The sequence below is a fragment of the Plasmodium falciparum genome, assembly GCF_000002765.6.
Source record: "Plasmodium falciparum 3D7 genome assembly, chromosome: 2".
Classification (NCBI taxonomy): Eukaryota; Apicomplexa; class Aconoidasida; order Haemosporida; family Plasmodiidae; genus Plasmodium; species Plasmodium falciparum.
This window is the reverse complement of record NC_037280.1, coordinates 251,031-277,500: the sequence shown is the minus strand read 5'-3', so window position 1 is coordinate 277,500 and position 26,470 is coordinate 251,031. Positions and strand designations below refer to the sequence as shown.

The following is a 26,470-nucleotide window of genomic DNA, read 5'->3' as shown; positions in this document are numbered from 1 at the left end:
AAATTAAGTTTTTGTTTATTTGTTGTTTTAATAAAATTTTAAATATTCATTTTACATAATTTTATATGTTTAAATCTTACCATAATAATATATTTTATATATATACTTTATTTTTATAGTGTTTTTATATCTATATATACTTTTTATTTGGTATCTATAGATAATTTTTATAATATTATATATATATATATATATATATATGTATATATTTATGTTTATATTTATACTTGATTTGTATAATTTTTTTTTTTAAATATAAAATTGATTTTTATAATTCCTTAAAAATATAACTATATTTCCATAATTCTTTATATCTACAACCTTATATTTATATTTTTTGATTTTTCATTTAAATTTTTTTAATTTACAATATTATATTGTATTGAAATATAAAAAAATAAAAATGTTCGAAAACTTAAAGGGATGTATACATATATACATACATAGGTACTTTTTTTTTTTTTTTTTTTAATATAAGATATACATGAACATATATATATATATATATATATATATATGTGTTTACACCATGTTATTAATTTATGACAATATATATTTGTTCTGTTATACATATATATGTATATATATTTTCCTTACCTATTAAAGCATGCTCGAATATATATTTTTTTTTATTTTTATTTAAATTTTTTTTTTTTTTTGCTTATGAAAATTTTTGTCATTGAATGGAACCAAATATAGTAACATGCATCTGATTGGAAAAATTTAAAAAATCTTGGCTAGTTTCTTCGATTAATTGTTCCTTTTTTTTTTCTCTTTTTTTTTTTTTTTTTTTTTTATTTTTAAAATGAAATTTTATTTATATTTCCTCTTCTTCAGCCTTTAATAACTATTTAGAAAATATATATATATATATATATTACCTTTTGTTAATTATGGAAATTTAGAAAAAAAAGTTTTGACTTATGAATGGTCACACACACATGTATATATATATATATTTAAACATTTAACATTTTAATTTTTTTTTTGTCAATATTTTAGTAAAATGAATATATTATGTATTCTATCATATATTTATTTTTTCGTTATTTTTTATAGTTTGAATTTAAATAATAAAAATGAAAATTTTTTGGTTGTCAGAAGATTAATGAATGACGAAAAAGGAGAAGGTGGTTTTACAAGTAAAAATAAAGAGAATGGAAATAATAATAGAAATAATGAAAATGAACTAAAAGAAGAAGGTTCTTTACCTACTAAGATGAATGAAAAAAATTCCAATTCATCAGATAAACAGCCAAATGATATTTCACATGATGAATCAAAGAGCAATTCTAATAATTCACAAAATATCCAAAAAGAACCTGAAGAAAAAGAGAACAGTAACCCTAATTTAGATAGTAGTGAAAATTCGAGTGAAAGCGCAACACGTTCTGTTGATATATCAGAACATAATTCTAATAATCCAGAGACGAAAGAAGAGAATGGAGAAGAACCTTTAGATCTTGAAATTAATGAGAATGCAGAAATAGGTCAAGAACCTCCAAATAGATTACATTTTGGTAATATATTTGTATATTAATATATAAAATATAGTACACACACGAAAAAAATAAAACAATAAATAAATAAATAAATATATATATATATATATATATATATGTATAATATTATATTTATATATCTTTTTATTTTTAGACAATGTAGATGATGAGGTGCCACATTATAGCGCCCTAAGATATAATAAAGTAGAAAAAAATGTAACCGATGAAATGTTATTATATAATATGATGAGTGATCAAAATAGAAAATCATGTGCCATAAATAATGGTGGATGTTCTGATGATCAAATATGTATAAATATAAATAATATAGGAGTTAAATGTATATGTAAGGATGGATATTTACTTGGTACGAAATGTATAATATTGAATTCTTATTCTTGCCATCCATTTTTTTCTATTCTTATTTATATTACATTGTTTTTGTTATTATTCGTTTAATATATTTTTTTCTAAATAAAAAACAAAAAAAAATAAAAAATAAAAAAAATAAAAAAAATAAAAAAAATAAATAAATAAAAATAAAAATTAACATATAAACATATACATATATATATAATTCATTGACAAGTTTTTATTATATATAACTAATCTATATTTAATAGAATAAATATTTGTAATATAACAAATATAATTAAAAATCTTACCAAATTTAATATTATTTTATTTATTCAATACTATTATTATTGCACACTTATTATCCCTCGGATAATTTTTCACCATATTATCAAAAAAATAATAGATAAATATAATATAAATATAATATAAATATAATATAAATGTAATATAAATATAATATAAATATAATATAAATATAATACAAATATAATACATATATAATAAACATATTATAAATATATAATAAATATATAATAAATATATAATAAATATATTATAAATATATAATAAATATATGTGCAGTAAGACTCTTTTTTTTTTTTTTAATTTCATTTTCATTTTAAGGTGCATTAATATTTATTTTAATCAATTACGATATAAAACCTAGTATCTTTTCATATAATAAATCAAATGCACACACACAAAAAAAAAAAAAAAACATAAAAAATGTTTTTTCTTTTTTCTTTTTTTTGTTTTTTTTTTCTAATAAACATATGAATTATATATAAGTAAATCTCGACTAATCAATTTACAATTTCCATTTTTTTCATTATATAAATTTTTTTAATTTATATATTTTTAGACATATAGAAAAAACAACACAAATATAAAAAAAAAAAGAAAAGAAATAGAACTATTTATAAAAAAAAATATATTCATAAGTTAATCATAAAGGAAAAAATATATATATATATATATATGTATATATATTTAAGTAAATATTAAATATTTATTCATTTATTAATAATAATAAAATATTAATTATATTAAATTTCATTTTGTAATTTAATATTTTTTAATAATTAATTTAAAAGAATTGTATTTATTAATTCTTAACATATTATATTAGTCAAAATGAAGGTAATTAAAACATTGTCTATTATAAATTTCTTTATTTTTGTTACCTTTAATATTAAAAATGAAAGTAAATATAGCAACACATTCATAAACAATGCTTATAATATGAGTATAAGGAGAAGTATGGCAGAAAGTAAGCCTTCTACTGGTGCTGGTGGTAGTGCTGGTGGTAGTGCTGGTGGTAGTGCTGGTGGTAGTGCTGGTGGTAGTGCTGGTGGTAGTGCTGGTTCTGGTGATGGTAATGGTGCAGATGCTGAGGGAAGTTCAAGTACTCCCGCTACTACCACAACTACCAAAACTACCACAACTACCACAACTACTAATGATGCAGAAGCATCTACCAGTACCTCTTCAGAAAATCCAAATCATAAAAATGCCGAAACAAATCCAAAAGGTAAAGGAGAAGTTCAAGAACCAAATCAAGCAAATAAAGAAACTCAAAATAACTCAAATGTTCAACAAGACTCTCAAACTAAATCAAATGTTCCACCCACTCAAGATGCAGACACTAAAAGTCCTACTGCACAACCTGAACAAGCTGAAAATTCTGCTCCAACAGCCGAACAAACTGAATCCCCCGAATTACAATCTGCACCAGAGAATAAAGGTACAGGACAACATGGACATATGCATGGTTCTAGAAATAATCATCCACAAAATACTTCTGATAGTCAAAAAGAATGTACCGATGGTAACAAAGAAAACTGTGGAGCAGCAACATCCCTCTTAAATAACTCTAGTAATATTGCTTCAATAAATAAATTTGTTGTTTTAATTTCAGCAACACTTGTTTTATCTTTTGCCATATTCATATAATTCTCTTCATTTTAAAACATTGACTTATATAATATATATATATATATATATATATATATATATATATATATATGTATATATATATATATGTACATATAGATGTGTTTATTTTTTTATATAATAAAATGCCATATATACATTCGAATTTTTTATGTCACCACATTGATTATGTATACGTTTGAATATTTATTATAATGCATGGTTTTTACATATGAAATAAATAATGCACGCATTGAAAAAACTAAAAAATAACATTATATATGACAATGTTATTTATATATTTTTTCCATGTATGTATTTTTTTTTTATGAAAAAAAATTTATTAATGTTTTTAGTAGTAATAAATTGTACAACACAAAAAAAATAAAAAAAATATATAATATATAATATAAAATGAAATAATAAAGGACAAATATAAGATGTAATATTTTATAAGTATTTTTTAGGGTACCATATTTCTTCAAGTACGCATTATGTTAAAAAGGCGTACATGTTATAAGGTCCTAAATTATATATATAAAGGCGTGGGAGTGCCCAACTTGCAGTGTCTTTTTTTATATTTTTAATATATATATATATATATATATATATATGATACCTTAAGACATGGAAATATATACATATATTTATATATATATATATATATATATATATATATATTTATATTTTTTTTTTTTTTTTAATTTTTTTTTATATATTCCTGTGAGAAGTGCTCCACATTTTTTGACAAATAGCTTGCGTAGCCAAGATAATTGTGCGGTGTTAAATTCATCAATTCATCGATTGCATTTTTTGGTAGATGACTACAGTTTTGTTGAATAAATTGATACATGCATTGTTTGTCTATGGATTTCCCTCTAGTGAAGTTTTTAAGTTGTTCATACGAATCAGCAATATTATATTTTTTCATAATAATTTGTATGGGTTCTGCTAATGTGCACCAATTTTGATTGAGTTGTTCATTCATAACATTTTGATCTACATCAATTTTATTTAATCCTCTTAATAATGATTTATATGATATTAGGGAATACGCAAATGATGAGCCTAAATTTCTAAGAACAGTTGAATCAGATAGATCTCTTTGCAATCTACTTATTGGTAATTTGGAACTAAATAACTTGAATAAAGAATTAGCTAAATGTAAATTACCTTCAGCATTTTCAAAATCTATAGGATTTACTTTATGTGGCATGGTACTACTTCCAATTTCTTTTTGTATAACTTTAAGTTTTAAAACATTTGATGAGATATATAACCACATATCAACAGATAAATCGATCAATGTATAATTTAAACGAGCCAATGTATCTGAAATCTCACATATATAATCATGATCTTGTATTTGAGTACAATATAATGAAAAATGTAAATTAAAATATGTTTCTATAAAATATTTAATATTATCGATCCAATCAATATTAGGATCACAGACTTTATGCGCATTAAAATTTCCTACAGCTCCATTAAATTTTACATATATCTCAATATTTTTTAATTTATTTATATGCTTATATAAACGATAATAATAGTTGGACATTTCTTTACCAAAGGTAGTTGGTGATGCAGGTTGTCCATGTGTTTTTGATAATAAAGATACATCAGAATAATTAAAAGAGAATTCTTTTAATTTGTCTATAATGTTTTGTATATTTGGTATTATTATATTATGTATACAATTATATAAGCATAAACCATATGCTATATTATTAATATCTTCACTGGTACATAAATAATGTACATATGGTATTACTTTTGTTATTTCTTCATTTTTTAAACTTTCTAATTTCTCTCTTATAAAATATTCAACCGCCTTAACATCATGATTCGTTTCTTCTTCTATCTTTTTTACACGTAATATATCATTATCATTTATTAATTCCATAATCGATGTGATATTACTCAAACTCTTCTCACTAACTTTTGGAAAGAAATATTCTTTGTCATTTAAAAATAATAACCATTTTATTTCAACTATTATTCGATATTTTATTAAAGCGTACTCTGAAAAATATTCGCTTACTTCCTGGCACGATCTTTTGTATCTCCCGTCGATGGGCGATATGTTTTTCAGTTGGTTCACATGTACATCCATAATAAAAAATAAATTAAATAAATAAATAAATAAATAAATATGACTATATAATAAGGAATATATATAAATATATAAAAATATATAAAAATATATATATATATATATAATTATTTATTTATATATATACTTTACATTTTAGTGGTTTTGTTTTGGGGAGTTATATTACGTTTTTCCTTTTTTAAATTATAGCATATGAATAAAATAGTAACTTCAAAAAAAAAAAAAAAAAAAAAAAGAATATACTAATTGTTGCATATGCTTTTTTTTTTTATATAACGTAATTTTATATATTATTATCAAAGGTAGAGATGCATTTGTTGTTTAAAAATAAATAAAAAATATATATATATTATATATAAGAAATTTAGGTTGAGCATATTATAAAAATATTAAGGAACCTCTTTCTATATATATATTTTTTTTTGTACAAATATGTATATATTATATATAATAATATATACAACATATAGTGATAATATAATTATATATATATATATATAATATATAAATATATATTTTTTTTTTATTACAAATTAATAATTTATATATAATATTATTACATCATTTTATGTATATTTAAAATAATACCTTTTTTTTTTTTTTCTTTTTTTTCTTTTTTTTCTTTTTAAATGTAAAATATATTTTGTCAGAATGACTTTATAGGAAGTGATTCATTTTAAGAATACGATATATTTTATATATATATATATATATTTTTAACTCGTAAATTATAGCATTGTATAATTTATAATCCATATGTTGTCAGAAAAAAAAAAATAAAGATGAAATATATGGATAACATATAAAAAATTGTATTGCCAATATTGTTATGTAAAAAATTAAAAATGTAATATATTATTGTATAATATATATATATATAGATATATATATGTATATATGTATATATATTTTTTTTTTTTTTTTTTTTTTTTTAAATTTATAAAATATTTATATATATTTAATGTGTGAAAAATATGGCCTTTTTTTGCCCCAATTGTCATAACATTGTTTTAGTACATATAGAAAAGGGTGTTTATTTTTATTGTAAATCATGTAATTATAAGTATAAAATAAAAAATAAAATATATAATAAATTCGATTGTCAACAATTTAACAAGACTATTCCTTTGGATGCTGTTGATATAAATAATAAAAATATGTCTAAGACTCAAGGTAAGGGAATAATAATAAAAAAAAAAAATAAAAAAAAAAAAAAAAAAAAAAAAAATAAAAAAAAAATAATAAAAAAATTCGAACATGTGATTATATTATAAGATATTAAACTATTAGTATAAATATTTTCGTCTGTTTAGTTACATTATAACATATATATATATATATATATATATATATATATATTAATTTATTAATTTATTTATTTATTTTCTTTTCAGCTGTATGTCCAAAATGTACAAACGATGAAGCTTATTTTTATACTTTACAAATAAGATCAGCAGATGAACCTAGTACCATTTTTTATATTTGTGTAAAATGTAACTATCACTGGAAAGAATAACATTTTCCTTTCTTTTTTTTTAAGTTTTTAAATGTATAATATATATATATGTATATATGTATATATTTATATATTTATATATATTTTTATTTTTATTTTTATTTTTTTAAAGTATAATTTTTATTTTATCTTTCATTTTTACTCTTTATGTTTACATGGGAGTGTTTATAATTTATTTGAATTAATTAAAAAATTAAAATACTACATAAAAATTTTAAAATTATCCCTTAAATATATAAATATATAAATACATATATATATTTATATATTTATATATTATGATTATTTTTTTAAAATATGAGATATACCTACATTTATTATGGAACAAGGATGGGAATTTTTCTATGGACAAGTTATATTCAAGAGAATTCATAGGTAGAAAAAAAAAAAAAAAAAATATATATATATATATATATATATATATATATATATATATATTTATTTATTTATTTATTTATAATAATAATACTGAGAATTAAAAAAAGAAGCATATTTAATATATGCTTCATATATATTATTATATTATATATAATTATTTTTTAAATATAAAATTATAATATCTTCTATATAACATCCTAAAATTTATTCAAAAAAAAAAAAAAACAATAAAATAAAATAAATTCTAATTTTATGCTATCATTAGAATACGTAGATTTGATTGTACTCCTTTTTATTTGTTCGTATTATTTTCTTATTTTCGATATATTTTTTCCTTTTAGATTATAAAAAAATAAGAGAAAGACAAAAAAAAAAAAAAAAAATAATAATAATAATAAATATATTAATATATAAAATTTACAAAATATATTTTATTTATTATTATTTTGTTATATAAAAAAAAATAATTAAAAGGAATATATATTATATATATTATATAAAAAATAAATTATAGAAAAGTTATGAATTATAAATATTTATTTTTTTTTTATTTTTTCTTTTGTTGTTGTCCATAAAAAAATATCAATATATAATAATATATTATATTATATGCTTTGATTTGTTTTTATTTCATTTTAATTTTATTCATAGAATAAATAAAAAATTATATAAATATGTTATATATATGTATATATTTATATATATATATTATTAAATAAATATATAGGGAAAAAAAAAGTATCGATAAATCATAATATATATATTTATATGGATACATTAAAAAAAAAAAAAAAATTAAAATTGCATGAGAGAGAACATGCTAGGTTAAAAGAAATAGAAGAGAAGTTCTTGACGCATATTAAAATGAATATAAAAAAAAATTAAAATTTTTTAAAAATTTTTTTTAAAAAATTACTTATTTTTCATAATTTTTTGACTTTTATTTTAATATTTTTGATTAATTTAATTTTTTTCTTTTTTTTTTAAATAAGAAAATTTCAAAATAATAAATAAGAAAAAAAAAAAAAAAAAATCGTTAACAGGAATATATATTATTATATTTATTATTTAAAAAAAAAAAAAAAAAAAAAGAAGAAAAGAAAAAGAAGGCCTTATAAAAATTATACGTATAAATATATATATATATATATATATATATATATATATATAATATATATATAGAATAATATATATACTAAATCCCCCTATAAAAATATTATATATAATTATTACATATATATATTATATATTACATGTATATATAATATATATGTGAAATATACCCTTCAATATATTATATATATATATATTTTTTACTATATATTTCTTAAAATTATTAAAAATATATCCTAATTTTAAAAAAAAAATAATAATAATAATAATTAAAGAATTTGAAAGCATATGTGGGGAAAAAAAAAAAAAAAAAAAAAAAAAGATATATAAATTAAATATATATTATTTTAAATTGTATATCTATCTCTAAAATATATGTAATGTGTATCTATAACACCACATATTTATATATATATATATATATATATATATATATATATATATACATGTATGCATAATATATTTCTATCCATATATTACATGTTTGTATATTTTTTATTCATAATCATTTTTATTATTTAATATACTTTATATATATTTTATTTTTCTGTTTTTTATAAATTTTTTTTTTTTTTTTTTTTTTTTTTTTTGGTAATATTTATTATATTATATATATAAAACATTGTGAATAATAATAAGGCAACATTTTTTATTATGTCTTATTTAACTTTTTCTTTAAATATTCATATGGTTGTTAATTAATGATATATATATTTTGTATATATGTATTTTATTATATATGTTATATTTTTAATATATATATTTTTCGATATTATTATGATTTTATGTTTAAATTATATATGACATAAAATAAAGTCAGATAAAAAGTATACATATAATATACATAATATATATATATATATATATATATATATATATATATATATATATTGAAATTTTATATGTTTTTTTTTTTTTATAATATACAAGAATTGTATATAATATGTGAATATATGTACATATAAATGTTAAACATAATTTAAAAATATAATAATTTTGTTTTCTTTATATAATATTATATTAAATGTTTAATAATTGTTAAGCAAAAGAGAAAGGAAAATAAATAAGGAAATAAATAAATATAAATATAAACATAAACATAAACATATGTATATATGTATATATGTGTATATATTTATTTATTTATTTATTTATAAGACAATATTAATTTTGTTTATTTCTTTATTTATTCGAGCGATATCACCAAGTCGTATGATTAGAAGCACATTTTTGTAGACAATGCAGCAAGATGGTAATATACAAGTAAAAATATTAAAAGATGTAAATCCTTATTATTATAAAAAAGAAAATCCATACGACAATTTAGAATATAATAAATATGTTATGAATGTGAATGATGTTGAGGGAACGAATATTATTGATGATAAAAAAAAGGATTTAGGTAAATCAAAATATGATATTTTTACGACAGATTCTTTGTCAACTACTACAGATGAAGTATCTTATAGTTATCAAATCGAAAATAAAAATGAAGAAAAAGAATATTTGAGATATTATGATAAACAGGGAGGTATAATACGACAAGATAATAATAATAATGAAAATAATAATAATAATATTTGTAATAATGACCATAATAATAATAACATTTGTAATAATGAAAATATGTTAACAACAAAAAAAAATGATAATACAATAATAAATAGTAATATTAAATATTTAAACAATAATAATATATTTAATACCAACATGGTACCACAAAAAAATCACACACAAATATTTAACCCCTATGATAAAAGTATGAGGAATATTCAATTGTATAATAAAGCAGTAAGCTTTTTAAAAAATGATGGGGACATAAATTCAAAAAAAAATACCCATGATAATTTAATGTTCCTAAAAAATATACGAAGTAAAAGTAATAATAATCTTATTGTAAATAGGAAAATAACAAATCATGTGACAAATAATGTGATAAGTGGTATGACAAATAAAGTGATAGGTGGTATGGCAAGTGGTATGACAAATAATGTGACAAGTAGTATAACAAATAATATGACAAGTAGTATGACAAATAATATGGCAAGTGGTATGACAAGTAGTATGACAAATAATATGGCAAGTGGTATGACAAGTAGTATAACAAATAATATGACAAGTAGTATGACAAATAATATGGCAAGTGGTATGACAAGTAGTATAACAAATAATATGACAAGTAGTATGACAAATAATATGGCAAGTAGTATGACAAGTAGTATGACAAATAATATGACAAGTAGTATGACAAATAATATGACAAGTAGCATGACAAATAATATGCTTAATAATATGAATAGGGTTGTAACGAATAATATTATTACTAATATGAACAGATCAGTTTCGGGAAGTAAAAGTATTAACATGAGCAATCTGTTAATCATAAATAAGATGGATTATGGTAATGACATTTACCATAACAACAACAACAATAATAATAATAGTAGTAGTGGTAGCAATATTGTCAGTGGTAAATATTTTGTGAATTCTCAAAATAGTAGCAAAAATAATTTCTTTACAAAAGTAGGAGAAAGCACAATACGATCACCAACAAACATTTTAGATATTTATAAACAGGGAAATATGTATATGCACATCCCAAAAAATGCAGATTTAATGAACAATGTTTCTTCATATAGTATAGCACATGAAAATTATATTAAAAGGGACAACACAAATGTGACTCATGTGTTAAATAATAACCACCTTGTAAATATAAATAATGTGGTAAACAACAACAATTTGAATAATAACAACAATTTGAATAATAACAACAATTTGAATAGTAACAACAATTTGAATAGTAACAACAATTTGAATAACAACAATAATTTAATTAATAACAATAATTTAATTAACAATAATTATGTAAGAAATAACCAAGCTGTAAATAACGCTCATACATTAAATGCTCATTTTAACAAAAGCGATAATGTGGATAACATGAGAAACCATATTCCAAACAATGACAATAAAAATATTGTAAATATGTTAAATTTAAAAAATATGAAAAGTATTAATGATTTGTCAGTTTTAATAAATAAAAATAAACCTATTCATCATGTAATAAATGGGACAGAGGTTCAACAAAAAAGATCCTTGAGTAATGTTCAAAAATTAAAAACGTTGAACACTTTTCCAAATGCCAAGGGAAGGTTTAGTTTGATCAATAAAATGGCTAGCATGCCGAATATGAGCACGACGAGTAGTATGAACATGTCAGGGTTAAACACAAGCTCGTCTGAAGGATTAACCAACATAATTAATATGAATAACATAAACAGTGTGAATAATATAAACAGTGTGAATAATATAAACAGTGTGAATAATATAAACAGTGTGAATAATTTAAACAGTGTGAATAATATAAACAGTGTGAATAATATAAACAGTGTGAATAATATAAACAGTGTGAATAACATAAACAGTGTGAATAATATAAACAGTGTGAATAATATAAACAGTGTGAATAATTTAAACAGTGTGAATAATATAAACAGTGTGAATAATATAAACAATATAAATTATATAAACAATATAAATTATGTAAATATGAACAAGGGTTTGAACCCTATAAATAATGTAAGCAATATAAGCAGCCTAAAATTGTTAAACAATAATAATGATATAAAAAAGAAATTTAATACATATGGAAAAAGTGAGGCGTCCGAAAATTTAAGTAAGAATGTCAAATACATAAAATATATTCAAGAAAATATTAAATATTTGAATAATCTGGATGATAATAAAAGGAAGTATTCTCTCACAAGTATAAATGATGTGGGATGTATAAAAAAAAAAAAAAATATGAATGATTTATTTTTAGGAAAGCATGATAATATGTTACGTACAGATGAAATACCAAAGATAAATTTAGGAAAAAATATATTGAATAATAATAAAATAATAAATTATAATGATAATGATAAAAGTAATATAATAAATAATGTTATAAATAAGAACATTTCTACAGATTTGGTGAATGATAGAGAGGGTGATATGAATAAAATGAATATTCATAATAGAGAGAAGGATGAAAATAATTATATAAATATTGGGGATAATAAAATAAAGAAAAATCAAATTGATGTTGTTAATAATAAGGTAATGAAATTGGATAATATGGAGGATGAAGAAGCTATGAATAAATTATCATTAATATCTTTATATCCAAACAATAATCACATTATTAATAATGTGAATAATGTGAATAATGTGAATAATGTGAATAATGTAAATAATGTGAATAATGTAAATAATGTGAATAATGTAAATAATGTGAATAATGTGAATTATATGAATAATATGAATAATGTGAATAATGTGAATAATATGAATAATGTGAATAATATGAATAATGTGAATAATGTGAATAGTGTGAATAATATAAAAGGAATAAATAACATGAACAATAATAATAATAATATAAACATGAATCGAAGTTATAAAATGAACATGAAAAAAGTGTCCAAAAAAGATAATGGTCAAAATGTGGTATCGGAAAAACGATTTAGCGAAGAAAAATATAATTTTCTTAAAAATTTAATACGAAATAATAAGAATATGGTAAAATTAAAATATCTGAATAAATTTTTAGGAAAAAGAAGTGGACCATCAATAAAAAACAATATGAACGATATGATGGTTAAGATGAATAATAACATGAAGGATATTATGCATATAAAGGATGCAACTAATATAAACAAAATTAATAATAAGTTGGTAAATTTAAATACGAATAATTGTATTTCTTATAATAGTTGTAACAAAATGAATTATATACATAAATGTAAAAAGAAAAGAGTTTTATGTTTAGATACGAAACATGGGAAAAATGAAATAAAACAAAATGAGAAATTAATTTATACAAATTACGAAATAAAAATGTTTTTGTTAAATACGATTAAAGCAATAGGTATAGTTTTTAAGAAATGGAAATTTAAAAATTTCGGATTATATTTTTGGTATCATATTAAATGTATAGAAAATGAAAGAGATTTAAATTTTTATATTAAAATATTTAATTTTTTGTTTGAAATCATAACAGGGAAAAATATATATTACCAAATAAATGACATTCATAACATTGTTGCATTATTTAAAGAATTTAAAATATATGATTGTAAGCATGTTCTTAAAAAAAGTATTAAAGTTTTAAATAAATATGCAAAAAAAAATTCAAAGGAATTCTCACTTTTTGAAAATAATCAACATGTAGTATTAGACATCAATAAACATATGTTATTTAATGATGATGAAAAAAAATTAACAACTTGTAATATAAAACAAAATGAACAAGAACAAATTAAAACCAAAGTTCTTTATGATCATGATAATATAAATGTAGACACGAAACAAAATTATCAAAAAATAATAACAAATAAAAATAATCATCCAAAGGATAATTTTTATTCATATCTATATGATTCCTTACAAGGAAAAAATCATATCTTTCAACAACCAGGCGTACAAAATATGCATATATATAATATGTTTGCACAATTTAATGAATTAAATTTTAATGATATGTTTAACTTTTCAATAACCTAAAATGCTAGAAAGAAAATATATATATACATATATATATATATATATATATATATATATATATATATATATATGTATGTATATTATGTCATTTGAATTATTATACTTGTCACCAAGAAAAGAAAAAAAAAAAAAAAAAAAATTTTTTTTTTTAATTTTTTTAAAATTCATATGGAAAATATTTTGCTAACTTGATAAAATAAACCAATTTTTTTTTTTTTTTTTTTTTGTAATTCACAAATTTTTTGTTAATATGTTTATATATATATATATTTTTTTTTTTATTTATATAACTTTTTTTTTTTTTTTTTAAATTAAAAATAAAAGGAAAAAATTGAATATAAGCGGCACATACGTAATATATATATGTAAATATATATATATATATATATATATATATATATATATTTTTTTTTTTTTATAATAATTTGTCGGTATGTAAATGTTACTTTTCTGATGAATACTTTATATATCAAAGGACTCCTTAATTATAATATTTATAATGTTCTACGGATTAAAAATAAGAATTCGGCATATTAGTTTGTGTGCACCCCGTCTTGCTCGTTTGCTTGACAATATTGATATGATGAATATATTTAATTTGTTTGTTGATGGTCATTTTTTTCTTTAACATTTTGTATGATCGTATAGAACAAAATAGGCTTTACTCTGTTGTAATAAGAAGATTGTGTATAATAAGATTCACTTTGAATATTTTGATTTGTATGGTCCTCTTTAATATTACTCAAATATCCATACATTTTATTTTTTTTTATTATAGGTAAGAAACGTTTGTTGTAAGATAAATGTGTAATGTTATTATATAAAAAGGAAAATAAACATTTGTCAGTAGCATTATAATATAAAATATGAGTTTGTTCATTTTTATCATTATTGTGGAGGCGTTTTTCAAATAATAATGTATTTGCGGGTTGGTTTATTGTATCAACATAAAAATCATATAAAATATTTTCTAAGAGGTTACATTCTGTTAAAGAGATTTGATTAGAACTTGATAATTTAATAATATCAGCTTGCCATATATTTAATTTATATAAATCACTTTGTATTTTTAATTTATTTATTATTTTTTCTTTTTTGGAGATAATGAAAAATATATTTTCCTTTTTATATGATAATATTTTTTTAGCTACTTTTAAAAAATGATTATCTAATTCAAATATATTAATTTTATATTTATAAAATATATGTAGTATATTTTCGCATATATAATTATCAAATTCATATTTTTTATTACTTTTCTTTTTATTCTTCAGGCTTTTCTTTTTATGTTTCTTTTTTTTTATAATATATTCTTGATACGTAAAGAAATATTGAGGATATAATTTTACAATAATTTTATATTCTTTGCATGTACACGATCTTATAAGAAAAATAGCTAGCTCTAATAATTTTATTTGTTCATATTTATATATTTTAATATGTATAATATCATAATCTTCCTTTAATAAATTCATATATGGAAAGTGTCTCAAGTTATTTAAATTGATATATAAGACACGATAATAATTATTAATATGATTATGATTACAATCGTTCTTTTTTTTTTTTTTTTTCTTCTTATTATTTTCATCCTCATTATTATTATCATTATTATCATCATTATTATCACCATTTTTTTCATCATTCTTTTCATTATTCTTTTCATCATTCTTTTCATCATTCTTTTCATCATTTTTTTCATTTTTATCAATTTTATAATTTGTTATTATATCACCTATTAATGGTTTTTTAAAAAAAGGATAATTAAAAAAGCGTAAAAAGCTATGTACTATTAATTCATTTCTATTTATATATTTATTATATTCAGAATGTCTAATATATTTATTTATCATATTTTCTGAAGGTATAATAAAATGAAAAGCATTGGATAACTTATCATATAATATAGTTCTTCTATGTATAATATCTTTGATATTTCCATTTAATTTAGGTTTTATATTATCATTTATACATATATCATATATTTCATCTATATCTCTTTTAATTAAAATAGTATTTTTTAGTTTTTTTAAGACTTCTTTCGATTTATCAAATTCGATAATACCACCTCCTAATACAATTGTAACGTTGGTCATTTGGTGTTCTCCATTTTGCTTTTCTTGTATACATTTTTTTCTTAATTTACAAAATAAATCATTTATTTTTTTGTTATAAAATGTTATACCTTTATTTGTATAAGTATAAAAAATATTGTCATCATAATTTTTATTTTCAAAGTTGGGACCATCAACATATATTTCGCATACATCCGAAAAGGATACTTTTTTCTGAATTTTCTTTTTTGTGGATGTATGTTGGTTATCTTTATTATTATGTAACAAATTATGGTTATCGCTATTATTATAGTTGTTGTTATCATTAATATCATTATCATATTCTGTTTGTTTGTTTTGATTTTTCGAATTTATTTTTTCATCCCTTATATCTACATGTTTTATTGTTGCTCCCGTTTGATCCTTAGGTGCACTCAAATTTCTATCAAATGTTAATATATAAAAAGCTAGATATAGAGAAGAAATAAATGTTACATATTCATAATATCTAAAATCCGATATAGACAATTTATCAAATTTAATTTCGTCTTTTAATATATATTCATCTATATCAATAATTATATTATTTTCAATTTTTTTGCTCAAAAATGTTTTGCCCACATTTCTCATACCACATATTATTGTAACATTCAAAATATTTATTTGTTTTATTAAATAAGATATATTTATATCATTTTCTAAGATTTCATCATATGTATATATCCTTTTATAATTATCATCTTTATAAATAAAATTGTTCCTTTTATACATATCTATAATATTGTTATATTTCATACGATTATTTAATATACTATTATGTTTGGAAGATATATTATATGATATTTGTTTTTTTTCTTCTTCTTTTTTTTTTTTTTTTTGTATATTCTTATTATTTGTGTCTTTTCCCTTTTTTTTGTTGTACATATATAAGGATATATATCTTTTCCTTTTAACATCTAAATATAAATATTTTTGTATTTTCTTACATATTTTTTCATCTGTATGTTGTTTAGAAGTATCTATTTCTTCCTTATGTACATTTAATGTATCATCTATTTTCTTATAATTCTTTTTGTTTACATTGTGTATATCAATATTTTTCTTTATATCATAGCTTTCACATATTCTAGGAAACGTTTTTTTTTTTATTTCTTTTGTGCAGGAGAGCTTTTTCGAACTTTTATTATTATTAGGATATCTTAAAATATAGGGTGTAATATTTATTAAAACCAATTTGTTGTTGATTTGGGTATTTCCTCTGTGACGTGTATTACAATTTTTTTTTTTTTTCTTATGATTTATTATTTTGTTTTTCTTATGTTTTATTATTTTGTTTTTTATTTTGTTTTTTATGTTTTTCCTCTTAGAACAGATGAAATTAAGGCAAGAATTAATTATGTTCTGCAATCCATTTATTTTATAATTTGGTTTATATACTTCAACATTGTTATTATTATTATTATTATTATTATTATCATTATTTTCATTATTTTCATTATTATCATTATTTTCATTATTTTCATTATTTTCATTATTATTATCATTATTATTATTTTTTGTTATAATTACATTATTCATCTCCATATTTTCTTTAGTTAATTTATTCATACAACAATCAGATAATTCATTAGAAGATTCAGAAGATAAAACAGATGTAGATGTTGAAATGGATTTAGCATCACTTGTATTGTCATATTTAATAGGTTCTGTATATTTATCAGTTTTTATTTCGTCCTTTTCTATTATTATGTTCATATTTTCAACAATTTCGTTCTTATTTACTACATCACTCTCTTTTATTATATCATTGCATTTTATTATATCACTCTCCTTTATTATATCATTCCCTTTTATTTCACCACCCTTATACTTTTCATCAGGCGTAGATCCCCTTTGGGGACGTTTCTTTTTTGTACAATGTAACAAATTAATATTGTTAACGTCCTGAAAATTATAAGTATTTATAAATTGATTGGATCCATTTTGCACATATATATGTAGATATTTTTTTGCATAATGAAAAAATAATGGGAAACTTTTATGTACATTATCGCATTTTGGAATTATTATATTTTTGAATATAAGAGATAAGATGGTTGACATAAAAATAATTCGATGATCATTTTGTGTGTCTACATATAGATATAAAGATTGCATATCATTAATAACATATTTAGAATTATTAACAAAATTTTGAATTTTTTCATATTTGTTATGAATATAATTTGTATTATATATTTTTTGATTATTTGTTCTTATATTTTTTTTATATCTGTAAAATTGAATATTTTGTAAAGGATGTAACATTTTAGTTATATATATACTATTATTAGTACAAGATATAAATAATAAATTATGAAAAAATAATTTTAATATAAATACTACATGATATATTCTAGTAGATTCTTTAATATTTTGATTATGTATATTTTTTATTTTAAATATTATATTTTCATTAATATTAGATAATATGAAATGACTAAATAAAATACATATAGAAAAGAAATCATCTGAAAAAGATTCAGCATCTATAACAATTTTGAAGCTCAACATATGATTATTATTTGTTTCATATTTTATATAAATCTTTTCATATATATTATATTTTATTTTATAATTATTTAAAATGTGTTCTATACAATTATTAGTTTTTTTCATTTTATTGTTTTCTTTTATGGATTTATAATAAGGTGATATATTATTAGATGAAATATTAGATACTATATTGGATGTAACGGAATTTTTTTCTTCCACATTATTTGAAATAATATTATTTTTAGATTCTTTTATATTTATATGTGCACTTTGATTCATAATAATCCTTTTATATTTATTATTTATTTTTTTTTGTATTTTATAAAATGGTCTTAATATTTTTTTTTTATTAAAACTAATCTCAGATGTTATAAAATGAACCATATATATTTTACTACTTTTACTTTTAGAACCTATTAAATTTTGAGAATTTACATTATATTCACTTTCTTTATTTAATTTATTATGTTGTCTTATATATATTTTTACACCAACTAATAAAAGAATATTAAGGAGATAATAATTGTATATGTCTTTTTGATACATGACTGTTTTTATTTTGTAAATATTATTTCCTTTGTATTTCACATTTAAATTATTAATATTTAATTTTAAGGAAATGGTACAATTCTTTTTTTTAATTATAAATCCTACAAGGAAATAAAAGTATAAACCTAAATCATTATTAATATGATAATAATAGTATTTCTTTACTTTCTCATTTTCTTTTGAGTTTATTTTTGTATGTATTTTATTTTGATCTTTTGTCGTACATAATTTGTTCTCTTTATGCAATGTATTATTTTGTGTTGTCTCTGCATCATTTATCCTTTGCATCATATGTTCATTAGTACCTTTCGACGCACTATCATCATTCTTTATGATATTATTATTTCCTTCTTCTTCCTTATTATCCCCCTTCACCAAATTTGTTACAATTTTGCCGTCCATTTGGTTTTTTTTTTTCTCTTTGTCTTTTTTGAGAATACTTGAAGAGTTCGGATTGTTTGTCTTTTTTTCTGAAGAACATTTATTAGGGTTAACACGATTTAAACATATATCACTCTTATTATTATTATTATTATTATTATTATTATCGTCATATAATTGGTACATTTCTTTTTTTTGTACATAATATATTCCTTTATGATTCACTTTAATATGTATTCCCCAAGTCCTCATAACATACAAAGTCATATCTATGAATGCTTTTGACGTGGTATTAAATAGCCCACATTGTTTGTAATCTTCTTTCTTTATATTTTGGTAAAATGTATAATCACATGGGAGTTTATGTTGTACACATATTTGGTTATTCACTTTATTATTATTATTATTATTATTATTATTATTGTTGTTGTTGTTATTTTTTGTGGTTATGTCATTTTTGTTTTCTTCATTTAAATGAATATTTTGGTTAAGTATCATGGTACCCTTTTTACAATCATGAGGAATAATTAATTTATTTAAAATCGAGTTTTTTAAAAGACATTCCTTTTTTAACATATATTTTTTAAAGAATGTAAGTTTTTTTTTTTTTTTTTTTTCCTGGTGAGATATATTATATAGATACCTAATTTTATATTTAATATTATTTTTAATATTATTGTAAAATATATTTTTTTGTTTGTTTATAATATATTTATTTGTATAATCATTGTTTATCATATTTTTTGTTTTATACGAATGTTTATAGTTTAAACATAGTTTTGTGTTATTTTTTGAAAAAGGCGAAATTAAAAGTAAGGATGAAATAAATTGACTTGAATAATAATTATCAACATAAATTTGTTTGGTTAAGAATATATCATGATGTGTTATATTTAATATATGCTTTTTGATTGATATGGATATAGGTAAATAATGTTTTTTTTTTAAATATTTTATTTTTATATATTTGAAGCATTTTCTTAAAACATTTACTAATGGATGTATAATACGTACATTTTCCATTTGTTTACATCCTTTTAATATTATATATTTAATTTTTGTTTTATTTTCTTCTTGTGCTTTTATATTTTGTTTACATATATATAAACATAAGAGTGGTAATATAAAACGACATACAGTTCCACAATTATAAACATTTAATATAACTTTTTTTTTGAAGACAAAGTTTTTAAATAATGTATCACTTTTATCTACATTTCCTTCAATTATAATTACGTTTTTTTCTTTTTTTAAAAAGAAATATGATAATGATGAATGTTCAATACATGCCGTCATATATTCCTTCGATATTTTCCCTAAATTTTTTTTCTCTTGTTCTGTACATTTACAAACATTGCATTTCTTCTTTTTGATTCTATGATTCTTATTAAAGTTATTATACTTATATTTCTTTTCTCCTTTACAGTATTTTTTACATTCCAATATGGCCACACGTTCTAGATAGCTTACGTTTTGTATACGAAATATATTTTCCATATTATTTATATTAAATGAATTATTTATGGATTCTACACTCGTAAAACGTTTTTCATCATCAATTTTTTCCATTTCTTCTGAATATACTTTTTTTTGTATATTTATTATATTATCAATATATTTATCTATTTTTCTACCCTTCAACATAATAGGAAAGTGTAAGTCCCTTAATATTTTTATAAACACCACAACGTCGTAACACATATTTATATTTCTCAAGTATATTTTATTTGAGCTAAGACAACTTGCATAGATAACTCGAATGCTTTCAGATTTGTTGCCTGTGTGTGGTAATAAAATGTTTTTCCTCTTCATGTTTGTTTCTAAGAAGAATTCGGTTGTATCTTTTTTGATTGATGGGTTGTTTGCTTCATTAATTAATTCCTTTGTTTCTTCTTTGATCCCTTCATTGTTTAATTCTGTGTTTGTTATGGTTACCTCGTTGGTTATCTTTTTATCACATTTTTCCTTAGAATTTTTTTTCTTTTCAACCTTTTTATATTTGCTTTCTCTTTTCCTTTTGGAAGACATAGGACGATCATTCTCCTTATCACTTGAATCTATTAAATAGATGCTATTTTCATTAATATTAATAATATTAGTTTTTTTATATGATGATATAAAAACATTTGGGCATAATACTTTCAATATTATGTCCATAGGTATTTGTATAAGTATATTTTTTTTTATTTTACTTATATGTACAGGGTTGAACAAAACAAGATAGTTTAAGTAAACAATATAATTAGATACATATAAATTATGTATTACGTCTTTAATATGAAGAGATAAATACGTTTCGTTTATTTCATATTTCATATTATATCTCCTCATTATTTCTTCTACCTCTAATAAATATATTAAATCTATTATATTTAGTTCGTATAATATTCTTAATTCACATAATATGCCATAATTTAAATATTCATTGTATTTATGTTTATATTTAAATATTTGTCCTATAGCATCTTTTATTCCATACCCAACATTGACTGTACTTAACCTTGTGTGTATTCCTTTTAATGGTTTCGTTTCTTTTGTATTTCTATTTATTAGAATATTATTTTGTTTATTCTGGTGATTATTATTACCTTGTGGGTGACTATTCCCATGATCGTTCTTATCATTATTATTCTCTTTTTTGTTATAATAGTTATTAATTAATTTGTTGCAAGTTTGATTATTTAAGTTGTTCATTACGCCTACGTTTTGGTTAATATCATTATGATTGTTTGTTTGATTATGATTGTTTGTTTGATTATGATTGTTTGTTTGATTATGATTGTTTGTTTGATTATGATTGTTTGTTTGATTATGATTGTTTGTTTGATTATGATTGTTTGTTTGATTATTATTGTTTGTTTGATTATGATTGTTTGTTTGATTATTATTGTTTGTTCCATTTTGTATTTTTGTTCCATTTTGTATTTTTGTTCCATTTTGTATTTTTGTTCCATTTTGTATTTTTGTTCCATTTTGTTTGTTTGGTTTTTTTTTTTTTTTTTTTTTTTTTTATTGTTTGCTTTATTTTGATTATTTGGGTTCTTATTATCCAAAGAATTATTACATTTTGAAGGAGCGTGAAAAATACACTTACTATTATGACATTCTACTTTCTCAACGCACATATTATAATTCTTGGCGTATTCTAATAAATCTACGACATATATAAAATATAAATTCAAAATTTGATTTATATTATGCATATGATACACCCTATAAATATTATTATGAACATTTATATTTTTATCATCTTCGTTCATTTTGTTGTCGTCAATGTTATAATGTTCTTCTGTTATCAAATATTTTTTAAGAATTATATATTTTTGTATAAAATACATAATGTTTTTCTTAAAATAAGCCATGTCGTGTTTTTTTATTTCCATGTACATAATTTTGTCATTAATAAGTGAGAAACTAAGCATTTCTGATAAGGCATATTTATATTCTTCATCATTTAATATTACGAACATGCTTTTTATGATAAGAACAAGAATGGGGAGCTTTATACTACTGAAGCTGTATGGGTAATCTAAGGGAATAAAAAAGAAATAAAATAAAATGAAAAAAAAAAAAAAAAAAAAAAAAAAATATATATATATATATATATATATATATATATATATATATAACATAATTATTTATAGTCATGTGTTATAATAATAGGATGCATTTAATAACATCAAAAATGTATAAAAGTAGTACAATGTATAATTGTGTAAAAAGGTACACATTCTGTTTTGTAATGAAGAAATGTATGAACATAGGTTTGGGGACACATACACATAAATATATGTATATGTAAATATGTATATGTAAATATATATATGTAAATATATATATGTATATGTAAATATATATATGTATATATAAATATATATATGTATATATAAATATATATATGTATATGTAAATATATATATGTATATATAAATATATATATGTATATATAAATATATATATGTATATACAAATATTTTTTCTTTTTCTTTTTCTTTTTATTTTTCTTTTTCTTTTTCTTTTTCTTTTTAATTACATAGGATGTCATTGCTCTGGCTACTCCAATAAAATAATTCCATAGAGGCCTTTATAGAACTAGGAATCAAATAAAGATACGCTGCTGCTCAAAGAAATAAAAAAATATAAAAAAATAAATATTAATATATATATATATATATGTTTTATATTTATGTTTGCTTGTTCTTATTTCTTACCTTGAAATTCTGTTTTACACATATAATATACATTATTCAAAATATATTTATCAGCAATAGCTATTATTACATCCTTATAACATACATTCAATTCAGATAAACTTTTTATTAAATTTTTAGAGTGATCATTTTTCTTTTCAACAACATCGTCTTCTTCAAAATTTGAAAATACTGATATTATTATGTTTTCTTCTATTTTAAAAGTATGTTTAATAAAATTTACTTTTTTAATTAAATGTTCTTGGTTTTTTAAAAGCTCATTATAATAATTATAATCCTTCACCTCATTTAAATTTTGTTTTGTATTATTATCAGCATCATTTTCTTCTTTTTTTTTTATCTTTTCTTTATCACCATACGGTATTATTTTTGAAACATTGGTCTCTTCATTATTCTGCTTATTTTTATTTGAGTTACTATAACGCTGAGAAGTTTTTGATAACTTTTTTACAACTATTAAAAAAATAATTAAATTTATGAGCTCACGTCTATTATGAAAAAAAAATAAGTAGTCAACAAACACTAAGAACTTTCCATCTTTTCCATATTCCTTCAAAAATAAAGAATTACGGGATGATCAAATGTTAAAATGCACAAAGGGTTATATATATAATACATATATATAATATATATATATATATATAATACATATATTAATAATATATTAATAATATATAAAATAAATATATACAATAATTAAATAAAATATGTTCACTATATATATATATATATATATATTTATATGTATACATTTTGCGCATCTAGAACACAAAAAAAAATATCAATTTTAATTATATACCTTATTAAAGTTATCATAAAACAAACGTATGCTGTTTCCTGTCCTAGTATTAAAGTAAATTATTTTTTCAATATCCAATGCATCATAAGCAAAATTTTCAATTTCCCATAACATTTTTTTTATTATATATTTATATACATAATTATATATATATTTTTTTTATTTTTATATTTTTATATTTTTATATTTTTAATTTTTATATTTTTAATTTTTTTTTTTTTTTTTTTATTAATTTAAAATGGAGTTCAAATAATATATTCAAATAAGATTCAACGATTTTATTATATATATCATGAGAAAAGTAAATTTCTTACATAGAAATGGATAATATAGAAAAAAAAAAAAAAAATATATATATATATATATAATATATATAAGTATATATTTTTTTTATTATCGTATATCAATTTTAATCCGAAACATATAATTTTTATAGATGTTCAATAATTTTTTATATTATAAAATAAAAAAATATTTATATTTAAATATAATTTTATTAAAGGATTATAAAAATATGAATTTATTTTTAAATTAAGAAATATATCATAAAGTTTTATTTATTTATTTATTTTTTTTTTTGTTTGTTTTTCTTTAAACTGTTGCTTATAGATTCAATAATAAAATATATTTTTTATATATTAAAATATATTTTATTGTTATAAATTAATTTAAATTATATTATATTTTATTATATTTTTATTTAATTTTTTATTAATTTTACCTACTTATATACATATATTTATATATTTTAATACCATTGTATACCTATATTTTTTGAAAGGGTTGTACCACTTTTGATAAAATGCAAAAAAGGAAAATTAAAGAAGCGCTCGACGGAACATATTTTTGCACATGCATCTTATAATTAATATATTTTTGTACTTATATATTTGCGTATTCTATATATATATATATATATGTACATATAAATAAATAAATATATTTATATATATTATAGTTTCCTCAATTTTTTTTTTTTTTTTTTTTTTTAAAGGAAATATCATAAATATATATGAGGAATACGTACATTATAGTTCCCCATATATACTTTCCATAATATTTTATTACCATTATTTATTTATTACAAACTTAAATATAAGCATATATATTTTTTCCTTGTACATTTTTTATAATATGAAAGAAAGGTTTGTATATATATATATATATATATCTTTGTGGGAAAAAAGAAAATTATTGAAAAGGTGGATACCTAAAAATATGAACATAAATATGCATACATACATATATATATATATATATATATTATAATATTTTAATATTTATTTATTATGTGAGGGGGGTTCTTTTATTAGTAATATATAAAAACTTTTAAAAAAAATAAAAAAAATATTTTAAGTATATCAAGAGAAGCATTATTATATGAGCAAATAAAAAGAAAATATGTTTAAATATAAATAAAAAAATAAAAAAAATAAAAAAATAAAAAAAATACATATATATATATATATATATATTT

General features: G+C 19.2%; 6 protein-coding genes and 1 pseudogene across 7 annotated transcripts in view, besides 1 other annotated feature; 5 read left to right on the top strand and 2 right to left on the bottom strand.

The window, feature by feature from the left end:
- PF3D7_0207000 (merozoite surface protein 4) overlaps positions 1–7 on the top strand; it is a gene marked incomplete at both ends in the record, with an annotated part of 963 nt that extends 956 nt beyond the window's left edge. Inside the window, one exon of the mRNA XM_001349544.1 lies at positions 1–7. This exon is cut by the window's left edge and continues 328 nt beyond it. Within this exon, the coding sequence (XP_001349580.1) occupies positions 1–7 (7 nt within the window).
- Positions 8–923: 916 nt separating this feature from the next.
- On the top strand, positions 924–1,961 carry PF3D7_0206900.1 (merozoite surface protein 5; the record flags this gene model as incomplete). Of its 2 annotated transcripts, XM_002585343.1 has the most annotated exons (3): positions 924–943; positions 1,060–1,520; positions 1,657–1,961. In XM_002585343.1, the coding sequence occupies 3 exons, from the start codon at positions 924–926 to the stop codon at positions 1,959–1,961; spliced, it is 786 nt and encodes a 261-aa protein (XP_002585389.1). The 2 variants fall into 2 exon arrangements, with proteins under 2 accessions (XP_002585389.1, XP_001349579.1); XM_001349543.1 differs by lacking the exon at positions 924–943 and having other exon boundaries at positions 1,007–1,520.
- A 1,032-nt stretch (positions 1,962–2,993) lies between these two features.
- PF3D7_0206800 (merozoite surface protein 2) lies at positions 2,994–3,812 on the top strand (the record flags this gene model as incomplete). Its single annotated transcript, XM_001349542.1, has 1 exon — positions 2,994–3,812. The coding sequence occupies one exon, from the start codon at positions 2,994–2,996 to the stop codon at positions 3,810–3,812; it is 819 nt and encodes a 272-aa protein (XP_001349578.1).
- A 679-nt stretch (positions 3,813–4,491) lies between these two features.
- PF3D7_0206700 (adenylosuccinate lyase) lies at positions 4,492–5,907 on the bottom strand (the record flags this gene model as incomplete). The annotated part of the gene is made up of 1 exon (XM_001349541.1): positions 4,492–5,907. One exon carries the CDS (start codon positions 5,905–5,907, stop codon positions 4,492–4,494), a length of 1,416 nt encoding a protein of 471 aa, XP_001349577.1.
- A 974-nt stretch (positions 5,908–6,881) lies between these two features.
- On the top strand, positions 6,882–7,423 carry PF3D7_0206600 (DNA-directed RNA polymerase III subunit RPC10, putative; the record flags this gene model as incomplete). The annotated part of the gene is made up of 2 exons (XM_001349540.1): positions 6,882–7,080; positions 7,302–7,423. The coding sequence occupies 2 exons, from the start codon at positions 6,882–6,884 to the stop codon at positions 7,421–7,423; spliced, it is 321 nt and encodes a 106-aa protein (XP_001349576.1).
- A 2,730-nt stretch (positions 7,424–10,153) lies between these two features.
- Positions 10,154–14,464, top strand: PF3D7_0206500 (conserved Plasmodium protein, unknown function; the record flags this gene model as incomplete). The annotated part of the gene is made up of 1 exon (XM_001349539.1): positions 10,154–14,464. The coding sequence occupies one exon, from the start codon at positions 10,154–10,156 to the stop codon at positions 14,462–14,464; it is 4,311 nt and encodes a 1,436-aa protein (XP_001349575.1).
- Positions 14,465–15,057: 593 nt separating this feature from the next.
- PF3D7_0206300 lies at positions 15,058–25,107 on the bottom strand (annotated as a pseudogene).
- Positions 15,058–25,107: a sequence feature (pentafunctional AROM polypeptide, putative, pseudogene).
- Positions 25,108–26,470: the final 1,363 nt, after the last annotated feature.